Source organism: Aulostomus chinensis, chromosome 7 (assembly GCF_037954235.1).
Source record: "Aulostomus chinensis isolate RoL2024-O1b breed Wild chromosome 7, RoL_Achi_v1.0, whole genome shotgun sequence".
Lineage (NCBI taxonomy): Eukaryota > Metazoa > Chordata > Actinopteri > Syngnathiformes > Aulostomidae > Aulostomus > Aulostomus chinensis.
The window spans coordinates 16,218,857-16,233,437 of NC_141326.1; the positions used below are offsets into that span (position 1 = coordinate 16,218,857).

Here is a 14,581-nt window from a genome sequence, read left to right on the forward strand (position 1 = left end):
TCCTGGGAAGTGTGGTTTGGAGTTACTGGTGTGTGATCTCACTGTGTGCTTGAGACTGACTTCTAATGGGTACTAACTGAACAAGCAATACCCAAACATTTACATAAAAGGTGTGTTCCTTGACCTTTGAACTTTCACCCTGTGTCCGAAAATCAAAACTGCAGTGTAGATGATGATATATAAATACCTTTGGAAATAATAAGATTCATCAAAGAAAATTTCCTTAGCAAACATTTTTCTTACATACTTGGGGATTTTTTTTTCAACCCCCAATTATGTCTTACAGACACCAAGCAAAGCCTGATGGCTTCTTGTAACTCATTGCTCCAAACATCATAGAGTATAAGAACAAATTTATACGTAAGAAGATTTCAAGAATGAGACCTAATATTTGTCCACGGCAGGGATCCTTTCGTTGTTGTTTCACTGGCTTAATCCAGGCCATGTGACGAATTAAAAAAAAGACAAAGGTGCGTGGAGAGTCTGCATAAACAATCCTTTCTTCTTGGAATGACTGACATCATCTTTCCATTCATCACTCCCACTGTTACAGTCTTTCACCATTTCTCATCTTTGATCCTTCATTAACTTACGCACTCTTCTCCTTATCCTTCTGGCTGGTTATTTCTCATCTCTTTTTTTTTTACTTTTTAAAAAAATACCTCCTCTTGTATCAGGTGCTGTTTAGCATATTTCCTTCCATCTTCCATTTGTAAAGATCTCTTCTGTATATTATCTTCCTCCTCAGTGCAAAAGCAAATGTGTGTTTGGAAGACATTAACAAGTGTGTTTTACATACACACCAGAAAATAATTTGTAAGCTTAAAGTTTTTTGCTTTTCTTTCTTCCTCCAAATCAAAAAGAAGAAATCTTACCTTCTTATCTTTCTGTTGTGTCCTTTCTGTTAGTCTAAAGATGCAGTTTTTTAAACTATTAAAACGCAATATTGCACATTTGAGGGTAAAAAGTCAACTGAAACTTACAAAATACACCTTTCAAAGGGTAAACAGCATTTGTGTCCTTTTATCTACTCGCTGATACTTCTGTTTTCGAGTGTGTAATGCACAATCCGCAACACTATTCTTCAGGCTCAATTTCCCACAAGGCAATACGGTTACGTCACCGTGTTATTGCGGAAGTGCCGGGGAGCGCTGTGTGGTCGGCTCCGAGAGCTGCTGTATTTGTGCACAGCGTGTATTCTTTGCTAGCTTTGCGGTCGTAGAACCGTAGTTGTCGCTTCTATGGCTGCTCTGAAGTACGCGGGTATGGACGATACAGACAGCGAGGACGAGTTACCCCCTGGATGGGAAGAGAGATCAACCAAAGATGGATGGGTCTATTATGCAAAGTGAGAGGAATCCGTCACCTGCCATCAGCAGAGACTGGCAGGTTTAGCTTTGCTGATGTGTAGTGGTTAGATTTGGTGGCTTGTGTGCTTACTGTCATATGTACTGAAGTTATTGCCGGCTCTCCTGCAGCACTCATGAGTGAACTTATGACAGTTAGATGTACCTGATGTGGTTCCTTGCATACCATCTGTTCTCGTCTATAATCTGACCTGGGATATGTGCTCTGAGGAGCGTTTACCTGTTTTTTTAGTTTTGTTTTTTTTTAAACTGCGTGTCACTTCCTGCCCTAATGTCATCTGAAAAAAAATTGTGCCTAAATCTGGTTTATTTTAGAGATGCACCAATCCACATTAAATTATCTACGCTTATTTGATACGATTTTAAAAGTCCAATCAGATTCCGATACATATCTGAATCAGAATCTCACCACAATCTTCTTTTTTTTTCTGCAGTATTGCCAGTATTATGTTTTGTGCACATTACATTACTTTACAAAGTTACATCATGAAATGAGTAAACTACACAGTACTTCTTTTTATTGAGCGATGCAAAAATAAAACAGAAACCCAACAAGCACAAATTCATTTAATTTAAATGCATCCCAGAGAAATGTACTGAAATTATGTAGGTCCCATGTCCCATGTTACGTTTCATGATCCAACTAAAGCTATGAATCTAAACTCTTCGTGTAAGCAGCTGATGTGTTAATGATTCTGATATTTAGGATCAGATGAAGTTTGTTTACAGCATACAGACAATGATAGAAAATTAACAGAAGATGTCATGACATATTTCTAATTTTTCTTTGGTCTTCTCTCAATAGTCACGATGAGATGAAGACCCAGTGGGAACATCCCAAGACAGGAAAGAAAAAACGCTGTGCTGGAGGTTTGCTTTGTTTCTCTCTGTCCTACATGCATATCTGTAATCTTGTGGGAACATTTAATATCTGCCCTGAAACCTTGAAATAACAATCTAGTTAATATCTGACTGACCAGTTGCTATTATATCGCATTTTGCTCTGCTGTTTGCACAGAACCCTCATTTTTACATACAGTGGCTTTGTGAAGGCCTTGTTTTTGGTTTCAAATAACTAAAATTGCCATAAAGCGTATAACCTGCAGTTAAAGTGTCAGCTTGTCCGTATGCATTCTTTCTGTAAATGAAAACTCATTCATTTTTTTAAACACAGATTTGCCATATGGTTGGGAGCAGGAAACTGATGAAAAGGGACAAGTCCTTTATGTGGAGTGAGTAGACTAACAATGATGGTAAAATCAGTTTATTTAGCTTCTACAGGCTACACATTTGGAGTATGATTGTGCTTACTGCTTGTTCTGTCATTCCCAGTCACATCAACAAGCGGACCACTTATTTTGACCCCCGGCAGGCTTTCACAGTAGAGGACGTGGTGGCGAAGCCAAAACGCTATGATGGAAATACTGCCGCTCTCGAGATCCTCCAAGGTCGTGACTTCTCTGACAAGGTCGTCCTCATCACTGGTGGGAACTCTGGCATCGGTGAGTCTCCTTCTCATACTCATGTTCAGAAATTTTTGAAATAATCGACTATAATCATAATGTGTTTCCATGGTGACGCCACTAGGTGGTGATATGGTATCAGGCTGTATGGAGGGGTGCCTTCCACAGCCAGGCATTCATCAACATTAGCCTCTAAAATGTTACACATAGACTCAACAAATCACTCCTTAATACCGAACATGATTGTATTGAAGTTCATTAGCTGAGCTGAATTGGATGTCATTGTTAACTGTAATGAATGGCATCCATTTATACCCAGCGAATGCATGGCTCACTATATAATGGTCTGGAAACAAACGTATTTCCTCTTTCCTTTTAGTTTAAATTAGCACAAGTAGCAGCCATTTGTTCAGACTTTCTGCTTTGTTCAGGATAGATAACGACAGCATGAGGGAAATCAAATAATCATAAAATTGTTAATTGTCTTTATATTCAAATGCTTTGTACCAAGGAAAGTTACAGCAGTGTAATTGCTGTGTGTATATTATGAGATGCTGCAAAGCAGCGCTGTAGCAGTTTTACAGCAGCCTGGGGACCTTGACTGAACAAAGAAGCTGGTGAACTTAATTGCCTCCCTGACCTTGATGTTGCTCTATTTGTCTCGGTCCACACTGAAAACAGTGTATCCTGTAGAAATGATAAGCACTGTCGCATTGAATGATTTAATTTGCATATTAAATATTTCATTTCGTATGTGTTTACATGCCGTATAGAGTTCAGAAGTATATTAAAAAATATATATACCCTCTGTACACAGCAGCCTTAGCATTTTATTATAAAAACACTAGACGCTTAATTAATTTGGTGCAAATTTCAGGTTTCCCAAAAAACAAAAAGAAGTGACTGCATTCTCACGTTGGAAGTTACTGAAAAATGCATTGTGGAAATCAGACAATTAATTCTATCACTGAACAGTTATGGCACTTTCTTTAATGTTCAGATATTTGCACTTACGGGACAAAAAATGAAAATAACCCAACTTTTATCTTAAGGTGTGGAAACGGAAAGTAATTCAGTTTTATCCATCCTGGAGCTGCATGTGGACCACAATCATTCTTCTTGGCTCAAATGAATGGAAAAGATGATTTGTTTTAACGGACTTAAAATACTAAACATTAAACCTGTTAAAGGTCTGTTGCATAGTTTTCTCCCATCACCGGACATGAAATCATACTAAAGATACTCATTCTCGTATCCTCGAAAGATATATCTATATTGTTCTTAAAATGATTTTTGATTTCATTATTTCAAATGTGGAGTTTAACACTAATAGTTTTCACCACAAGAGGGCAGAGGAGGTCCGTGGTGTTGTTACGGTTAAAGTTTTAAAACCCAATAAATTGCTTCACTCGTGCCTATTTTTCCCTTAACAAACTATATAATGAAAACATAATCCACATTTAACGTGTTTTGGGCTGTAGTAAATTAGTTCTGAAAACCAACAACAACATTTTTTTTCTTAAAGAATGATCAAATACCGTAATACAGGCTGTGAATTCTTATTATATCCATATTAACATAACCTTTGTTTTACTCTACCACATATTAAATACACAGTGGCTCTTAATTAATAATATTCTAATCATAATGGCGTCTTGCTCGTGTGCTCCTTTGACATTCCACCAGTGAAATGTGGTTATGCCAATTGGTTGGACCCACTTAGCATTTTAATGGCATCAATAGTGTTTTAATCCGAGTGTCAAGGCTATTTCCATCTTCTTCACTGCTCCCCCCCCCCCCCCCCTCCACAGGGAATGTGACATTTTTATTAGTAATGGTAGGATTTTATTTAATTAGCAAATTTACATTTCAGCTCTTTAATTTAGTTCTTAATGCACGTGCTCATGAGAAGCAAATGTGTGAGTTTATTTATGCATGAAATGTCAGTGTCTGTGTCCAGCCTTGACGCTCCGCTGCAGTCGTGCAGGGGACAGCGAATGTGATCACTGCTCTGGATTCACAACATTAGTCTTCCTCTCGCTCCTTTCTTTTATAAATTAAAGACCACTCCAAAGCCGAATGGTGTTTTTAATTGTGATAATGGAAATGAATGATCGCGGTTTGTTTTCCTTCTCTCACGCTGGTTCTTCTCTCTTTAAAGGTTTTCTTTCTCTTATAGACCTGTGGTTGTACACCTGTACTTCCACATTGATCCCTAAGTGGCTTTGACCCGGGCCTGAGCCTCCTATCCATCCACATTACACACTCCTGCTCCAGCCCTAATTCCCCTCCTATCAACTAACTCTCAGGTTATTTACTGGCCAGGGGTCCATGGAACAGTTGTCCTTAAAGGGCCACGGTCATCATCATACCTCTGGCTCCACTGTGGGGCTACCGTCTGTGATAAATCCATAAAAAAACGACTTTTCCATACATTTTAAACTTTAATTGTACTAAAATTTCTGTGTGTTTATCCTGGGATTGGTTTGCAAATCCTGCAACTGCCGGTGTTTTGTCGTACTGGAAATTTGACTCTCGAACCAAATTCTTATTCTAATTTTGAAAAAATTGTATCAGAATTTGGTGTTTGAATCCATTTAGCATTACCACTTGCGGTAAGAAGATTGTTTTTCCAGATCAACATTCATACTGTTAGAGCAACAAAAACAAAAAAAATGCAATGGAGCGATCTCATTTTTATATAAAAAAAGTGCAAATTTGTCTCAGAATCTGTCCGTCTCCATATTCATTTCTTTTCTGACTGTGTTTTGCAGTGCTTCTTTTTAGCTTGTTTGCTTTTCTGTTTGCCAGCTATGTGTAACCATACATCTACTTGTCCCTCCCAGCAGGGGAGAGACGTCAGTCTCCCTGGCTCATACAGCAGGTGCCATGTTGACAGCATAACATATGCTGTGTAGCGGTCAGAGGTAACATATTGACCCTCCGTCTCACTTGAGTAAAACATTCAGGGAGGCATATCCAACTACTGTATCTTCCATATCCTATTTTAATCCAGGTACACAACTACAGGGGGAAGACTGAGAATAAGGTATAGTTTTTACTTCCAGTAAGAAAAAAGACAAAGGAAGTAGTATTTTTTTTTGTTCTCTTAATTTGTTGCAGTTTATTTCTTTTTATGTCAACATGTTAAGAGCTTTTTCTTTTTGTTTTCGTTTTTGCTCTACTGTGACAAAGAGCCGAGCGATACCTGCAGCTGCAAAGCGCTTCTCTATCTAAATGCATGCACTAAATGCCACTTGCTATTGTTGTTTAGGTGCAGGGTCAATTCTGGAACAAGAAGAAGAAAAGAGGGACGCAGGGATTTAGAAAGGAACGCTTCATTATGTTCCAGTACCTCTATGTGTCCGTCTCTGCAGGTTTTTTTTTTTATTAAGGATGTTGAATGTTATTCTTATTCATGAAAGACAAACATTGTTCTATGTTTGTGTTGATCCCAGTGTTGTGTTGGGGGGATTACGTGTCAGGCCGCTGCTCTCCTCTCTCTGGATGGAGAGATCCCTAAGCGTACTCAGCGAGTCGCGGCGTAGGGGGAGCCTCAGTGTGCAGATTAAAGCCATAGCCTGGCTTTGTGGCTGATCATTAGATTGAGGCAGATTTGTTAAGCATAACTGCCATTAAATTGGCTGCAAAGCTCTGGTATTTACTGCACTGCTGTTTATGAATAAGGACCCCCTTAAAGACCCGAGCAGTGATGCGTTAAACCCGAGCGTCGGTTAGGAGGGAGATGCATTATTCATAGTGGGAGGAATTAGATGGATAAAAAGATGTTCCTGGTGAGGGTGGCATGCGGAGCCTGTGTCTCTCAGCATCTCCGAGTGGCTTAGATGACATCCAGAGTGCATCTTTGTTTATATTCAACAGTCTGATAGTATTTGGTCCTGTGTGTGTGTGTGTGTGTGTGTGTGTGTGTGTGTGTGTGTGTGTGTGTGTATGTGTATGTGTATACGTGTGTATGTGTCCACTGGGGGACCAGCGCACCGGTGTCCAGCTCTATCTCCTCTGTGTGAACTGAGCCGCGCAGGAAATCGAAGGAGAGTTTTATTTTTTTTCTCTTTCAACAGGCATCTCATGTCCTTTCTGATGAATGTGTTTATTGCGTAATGAGAACCAGTTTTGGTTGGTTAGTCAAATTATTCAACTTTATTAACCTTGGATGAAATTTGCTATGCAGACCCCCCCAAAACCCGGTGTAACATGCAAAGAGTATTGTGCTGGAGGCCAGAAGGGTTCAATAATGATTACAACTCTACTATAATAGAAGTGAAGTGGTTTAGAGAGAGAGGATGGAATACATATATGTGCTTAAAGGCTGTAGATAAAATAAAATGAAAGGCTACTGGGTTATTGTGTGTAGTCAAGTAGTTTATAGACCTATCGAGTTTACAGTCTGCAGATGATGAGCGGATGAAAGTTACATGATGGGGGGGGGGGGCGGTTGATGATTGTGATGAGAAGAGCCCCCAATATTCAAGAGATATGTGTGCATGAACAGGCTGCTGTGGTCTGTATTTAACCCTCTGCATGTGAGTGATTTGATGGTGTATCTGTTTATCAAGTTTACTAGCCGTCCTGTGTGTGTGTGTGTGTGTGTGTGTGTGTGTGTGTGTGTGTGTGTGTGTGTGTGTGTGTTGTGTGTGGTATTTAGGTGAGGCTGGCTGCAGGAGGAGCAGACCTGTGTGGTGTGAGAGCATCATGAGAGATTGTGTAGGGATTTGGAGGTTGACACAGAGGGTCAGAGGAAGAGGGGGGGGGGGGGGGGGCTGCATAGATGGTGAGACAGCAATGGGTGCGAGGGGGGGGTGGCAGAAGGGGACAGGGAGGGGGTAATAGCACCACTCCAGTGCTCTCGGCTGGAACAGCTCAACCTTGGGCCGTAATTACTAACCATACATCCCACTTTTGGGGTGACATCTCCCTCCTCATGGAGTAATGGAGGGGAATTAAAGGGGATCTTAAAAGTCAGTAAGTGTATGTGTGTGGAAGGGGTGTTCCTCACTTCTTGGGACAGGAAATACACAGCCGCAGCAGAAAAAGGTGCACTTATCACCCAGACCGTCAGGAGGTAGTCCAAAATCAACTCCTCATTCACTACTTCCCCTATTATGGACTCTTAGTGGGCAGTAAATTGACATTTTGAGCACTTCTGTATCATCGTTCATTAGCATCATTGCTGACAGGTTCGAAGTCTCACAATCGTAATTTTTGCATCCATAAAATGTGGCGCTTTGCATTGTGGGATTTTTTTAAATTTTTTTTTTTTTTTACACAAAAGGCAGTTGACACTTTTTTTGCTCCATTTTGGAATGTTTGACATGTAGTGCATGTTTCTGATGACTTTGACACTGTAATGGGACATGTAGGTGTTTGAGGCTTCCTCCTCCTTTTCTATTGAATGTATTTATTGGGGTAGTTTTTCCTCACCCAGATTAGGCTCTTAGGGCCGAGGGCGTCGCACCTCCCATAGATTGTGAAACTGTATTTAGCAAATACAGTCTAATAAAATAAGATCTTCCTCTTTGACGGTGAACACATGAATAAAGTTGTTTGCTCTTCGTTTTTAGCAAAATGTAAAATGAAACAGTTGTTATAGTGACTAGCTAATGTCACAGTAGCAGTTTTCATGCCTCAGAGTTCCCTGAGGCTTGAGCGCAATGCTGATGGAAGTCAAGTTGGATTTCCTACTTCCGAGTGGTCTTGAACGCAACGTGAGATTTGACTCGTAGTCCGCTGGATAGTAAAACAGGAGGGGCTTAATGGGTCTTGGTGTAAATGGTGGATGTTTGGAGTCACAGTGTAGTAGCAAAAAAAAAAAAAAAAAGCAAATTGACTGCAGAAAATGTATCTCGTGTAAGACAAATAAACAGTCAAATACATTTAGAATTCCATATAATTCCTGGTACAGGTACAATCTTTTGCTTTGTCGCATTGGTGTTGTGATGTGCGGGCCGTGATTTTCCCAGAACACATTCAGCTCATTGGTAGAACCTGACACGTTCACCCGCAGGTCCTGTAATGATCTGAATTGACTTGTGTTTGTCTAGTTGTACAACAGCGCTTATTTTAGTTAAAAGCCTCTTTGGATGCAGATCAAGCGAGAGAAGGAGCAGGCGGCTCCGTTTGCCAAATAAACACGTTTACTGACGAGGCTGATAATGATCTCATTACATTGAGCCAATACACCTGTGTATGAGGGGGATCCAGAGAGGGGCGGCAGGCCAGGGAGGACAAACAAAGCGTGAAATCACTAAATCACACTCATTATTGGGGGATATCAGAAGGGCCAGGATCCTAATGTACCATGAAGAGCACTCACTGCTTAATGGAGATTTTACGCATTTTTTTATGCATTTTATACATTACAGTAAAACACATTTTCAACAATAGCTGTATTTTTGTTACATTGCGAATCACACTGCACGCAATCAAAGGATCTGCTCCAACCGGGCTGAATACTCGCCTGGCTTTTTTCCTCGTGCACGTCTGTATTTACCATGTGCTTGTCAGATAAAACAGAAGAACTTGGAAGATCATTACAAGCTAGCATAATAGTCAGGCCTCTTGTGTGTTGTAAAACAGCTTATGGTGTTTGTAGATCCAGCAGAGCAAAAGAAACCTCCGTCTGACCCCTCGTCATGTTCCGCCATCAGCGTACAATACCGAAACAGGCTCTCTTTGTTGTACACCTGACCAGGAACTCATTTCAGTAGGGCCCTCTCTGTACCAGCAACACGGCTGAGAGGGCGGGGAGTCTCTGTAACAGCGACACTGCTCTCGTTATTTCACAATTAATGTCAAGCCCTTGTTATTTGTCATTGGAAATAGACGGCTGCTGCGATGCCGTTGTTGTTGCTGCCATATTCTAATTTGTTCTCCATTATGGAAAACACTGGTGTCGATTAATTTCACTTTCATGGTTTGTACACACAACAAGTGAGGGTGAGGTGTTGTTGTTTACCAGCAACCGCTCTTGTCCAAATTGTAAAGGCTGAGGAAAAAAAAAAAAGGTTTTAGATATTATGGCATGTTTGTAAATTATTTCTGCCGCTCATGGATTGGCTCTTAATACCCTTTATTGTTATGTTATTGTTAAAATATAGAGAAAATTCAGACAGCTTTTATGACATTTGCTGGAAATTCAATGTGCATATTTACTCCAGCAGTCACACGTCTTGTTTTTTTCTTCTTACCCGTCATGTTGTTTTTATTTTCATTTCCATTTCCTGAGAGCGAAATGATTGCCGCTCTCAGCCACAGTCCCCTCCATTACACCTAATAAGGTGTCATATAATTTAATTCCATGCTTCACTTGTCAGAAAGGGCTTCCAATCCTACTCCAATTTTGAGTTTTAATAGATATTAGTCCTTAACACTCTCCTCACAATTAGGCCTCCCAGTTTTATTCTTAATGAAAATCAGATTAAGACATATAATCTAATTACAGTTCATATTAATCCACCCTCTGATACCCTCAGCATGCTGCTCTGCCTCTCAGACCCTCTTCACCACAGTTTATTGTGGCTGTCACTTTGTCGATCAACTGTGTGTATTCGCCTCTATTTAGAGGTGCGACTGCAAAATTTAACGCCGCTCCGAGCAGCTGAACTTTTCCACGAGACTCGGAAGGATAATAAATGTCAAAGGAAATAAAAATACGGTGAAGGGAAAAAAAAAGTTAATCTCATAAATTAATTCAACCTACGGGTTGAAATGACCCATTTAGACTTGTAATTTAGAAATGAACTTCTCTCCTTCTATCTTCAGTTTTTGTCAGTTTTATCGTGACTACATGATTTGGATGGAGCCATGAAGGAGTCTCCCACTGATAAATCCCCCCGCGTATCTGCGGACCTCGTTTCATGGGAGAAATGTCCTTATCAGAGGCTCTTTGATGCTGCCAAATATCACGACAAGGTTCAGTTTGAATGTCATGTCTGCTCGATTGTTCATTTGACTCCCACTATTATTAGCCATGTTGTCATAATTACTGCCATCAGTGTATAATTACCAACATAATTAACAAGCAGCTTCCCTTCCTCCGACTCGCCCACAGAATGAGCAGCGATACATTCATGAGAGCGGATGGTCAGATCCAAAACTTTATCTAAGAAGGCAGGAAAAAAGTCTTGAACCACAATAATTCAATCAGTTTCATCACTTCAGAGAGAAATGATTAACTCTCCGTACCAGACCACTGGGTTGCTCAATGAAAGAAATTATAAGGAAAATTGATAGGGATTTTAACTTGCACATACTCTCATCAACCCCCTCCATTACATCCAACCCCTGAGAATCAAAGTTATCTTCAGAAAAAAACTCTTCTTTGAAGCATCGCTCCGTATCGTTCTCGTTTTGCTCTTCATGTCTTTGTCTGTCTCTTTTCCCTCCCTCTCCCTCCTCGTGTCTCAGGCTTCGAGACAGCCAGGTCTTTTGCTCTCCATGGCGCCCACGTGATCCTGGCCTGTCGAAACCTGTCCCGGGCCAGTAAGGCGGTCAGCCTCATCCAGCAGGAGTGGGTGAGTAGTAACAGTCAAATCCCTTTATTTGGCCTCAGATTGGAAAGGCTGATTGGATGAGTCTGGCAGTATATTTCCTCATTGTCATCAAAAACCAAACAAGAAAAAAAACATCTCTAATCGTACTGTAGATTGTTTTTAGCTTAATGAATGAAGAAATTATTTTGAGACCCGCATACACTGACTTGTAGCCATAAATAGTCTCCAGAGCACTAAATGTGCTTTGATCAGCAGCTGAAAATAGTCCTGTTTTCTTCTGTTTGAGGAACATTTTTTTAAAAAGTGTGGTACCCAGCTGTTTCTGTGTAATATTCTTACAAATAAGTCATATTTATGACCCATTTTTGAAGATGTACATACTCAGCAAGAACCAGTCAGCCTGGGACTTGGGACACAGTACAAACACTGTTGGGTGTTATTGTCGTGGGAATTGTTGGCAACATGTAGGCATGCATGATTTTGAAATAAATAAAAAAATAAATGTAACCACAACTATTTTTGAGTAATATTGGAAGAATGTTAATTCTCATTTCACTGAAAAATCCATGAAATGTTTCTGGTGTTTATTTTTGTGCGTCAACAAAGATGCTTTCTCAGTTCTGTACATCTTTGCTGTGCCACAATATTTAATTTAAAAGGATATTTTGATGCACTAGTAACATTTATCAAACATTGCGCCTTCCTATGATTTGAAAATTGCAGGAGACCATATTACGATAAAATTACAATAAATTGCGCAGCCCTTGGGATAAGAAATAAAAAAACAATGTTTTCACACTTAATATTTACTTAATAGTGCCTGCTTTCTCTTCTTTGCATTCAATTTTCACTTCTTCAGGGTGTCCTTATTAAACTGTCTTGAAAGATCTTTCCTCAAGTGTGTGTGACAATGCTGATGTCTGTAATCTGTAATTTTGGGGCTGTTTTTGGTAAAAAAAAAAGAAAAAAAAAGTGGTTTTATTGTAAAAACAGTTTAAGTGGTTTAGTTTACTTGTAGTTGTTCTTAATGGTTCACGCATGTAAATGGCCTTGTTAAAAAAAAAAGGCAACAGTTTCCCCAAATGAGAAGTAGTACATGCCTGCTGACTTTCCATGTCTCTATAAAGAGAGAGAGAGAAATAGAGAGAGAAATAGAGAGAGAGAGCGCCAGAGAGAGAGAGAGTTAAGGGGGGGGAGCATCTGATAATTACCTGAGATTATTTCTCTAATATTGCTGTGCTTGTGACGTGTCCACAGATTTACGAGTGTGGGAAAATAAACAAGTGAAATGCGGGTGCTGAAGCAGAAAGAATAAGCCATTAGCAGCGGCTTGATTACAGAGAGCAGGAGTTGAGGAAGGAGGAGAGTGAGTGCTCAGCGCAGATATGGAGGGAGAGAGAGAGAGAGAGCGAGAGAGAGAGAGAGAGAGAGGGGTGGAGAGAGGTAGAACGAGAGAGGGAGGGAGACAAACGCCTTTAAGCAAGAGTAGATCTGCAGTGTTTAAGCTCACCTAAGTCTCTAATTGAAGTATGCCCCTGGGCCTGTCAGCGCTGCTCCACTGTGTGAAATCCAGTATACTGATCTATGAATGTAGCTGCTTTGTCTAAATGAGTGAGGAAAAGTCTGCTACTGCTATTTTGTAGTCAAATTGATTTTCAAGCTTCCCACCAGCCATGGAATTAACCCAACGTATCACTGGATGTTTGTGAACTCTTACCTCTGCCGTGTTAATGGATAATCTTCCCTATTTGCCTCAGATTGGCACGTGCAGATTGTCAGCGAATTAAATGATTGAGTTAATAGAATTCCATAGAATGTAAATTGAGCAGGAACGCCGAATTAGAATTCCCGAGGCTCACTCTTTATTTCCTTCTCAAGGAATTCCGCTCTTATGGGCTAATGAATAAAAGTCACAATATCAGAATAAATCTTTGCAGCAAAGTCTCCCCTCTGGCGACATTATTAATAGATTCAGGAGAAGAATAGAGCGGAGGATTAATCTTTAAGATGATGGATGGACTTTGCTCGCCTTCCCATGCTCCTACGTTAAGGTCATTTTGATAAGAAGGTATATTTTGGGGTCCTCTGTACAAAAGGTCATCATATCTACTTCCAGGTCCTTCTCAGAGTTCCGCTCTGGCTACCAGGAGTGGAACTGCTGTCCCGATTGCACACCACCTCTGACCTCTAACTACCTGCGTACAATTACTCTGAACTCTCCAGCTTTGTCTCTGTGTGTCCGGCTGTTGCTGTTCAGAGACCAGAGTGATGGCTCGTTCAGCAGCGCGGGGCGGTTCCGGTTCAGAGTAGCACTATGTACTGGCAGTGGGTGAAATGGTGTGTGTGTGTGTGTGTGTGTGTGTGTGTGTGTGTGTGGGGGGGGGGGTCGCTGCAGGATAATCAGGGGTCAGAACAGCCTCTGACTGTTAGGAAGAGCGGGGTCAGAGGGCTTATCCTTCCCAGCCGATCGTAGTGGATGCAGTATAAACAAAACGATACATTTTACTAAAGAGTCCTGAAGGGGGAAGATCTTTTCATACCATCTTTAACTCACATGAAAACACATTTATATTAATACGTGGTGCTTAAGAGCTTGACTTGTTCTTTATAAAGGAAAGAAGAATAGGCTTGTGTTTTCTCAGCTCATTAGGAGAGATTAGAGTGCTGAAGAAGGGATAAATATTTACTGTAGGATTGTGTTTTAGGATGTTGGTTTCTTTATTGGGTTCAAAGGGGGGGGGGGTGTTTTTACAGGCTCTGATGAAGCCATAGTAAAACCAGGAGGGTATTAAGGAGTAGGAAGGACGGGGAGGGCAGAGGAAGATGGAGAAGTGTAGCAGCTAGAGACAAGCCAGATTTGGAGAGTAATTTTCTTCCTTAGACTGAAAAATTAGATTTTATAGGTTTTAATGAATTTAGCATCCCAATGTTGTCATATAGATTGCTTCAGCTAGTGCTGTTTTATAACTCTTTCCTCTTTCTGTTGCTCTCTTTGGCCTCTGCCCTTCATTTGACGAACATGCTATTTTCCCACAGTCCCTTACCTATCCATCTCATATTCCAATCACAGAACAGGCAGGTTAAGTTCCTGGTTAACAACCAAAGTGTTGCCTTAGTGCCAGAGATTTATTTTCCTGATTGCCTTTAAAATTCTGCTTATCTTTGACTCCAATGTCTCCCTCAGAGAGCTGTAATGGACTCCCCTGAGGTACAACCGACTGCCAACCAAGGCCCTTGG

General features: G+C 40.6%; 1 protein-coding gene across 2 annotated transcripts in view; it reads left to right on the top strand.

Annotated features, from left to right (window-relative positions):
- The first annotated feature begins 1,138 nt into the window (after window positions 1–1,138).
- The window catches only part of wwox (WW domain containing oxidoreductase), a 129,455-nt gene continuing 116,012 nt past the window's right edge, over window positions 1,139–14,581 (top strand). For both annotated transcript variants that reach the window (XM_086208784.1, XM_086208785.1), the window contains exons 1-5: window positions 1,139–1,348; window positions 2,173–2,237; window positions 2,542–2,599; window positions 2,700–2,869; window positions 11,258–11,364. In XM_086208784.1, coding sequence (XP_086064910.1) covers window positions 1,242–1,348; window positions 2,173–2,237; window positions 2,542–2,599; window positions 2,700–2,869; window positions 11,258–11,364 — 507 coding nt within the window. In that variant the 5' untranslated portion in view covers window positions 1,139–1,241. The remainder of the gene's footprint in view (window positions 1,349–2,172; window positions 2,238–2,541; window positions 2,600–2,699; window positions 2,870–11,257; window positions 11,365–14,581) is intronic.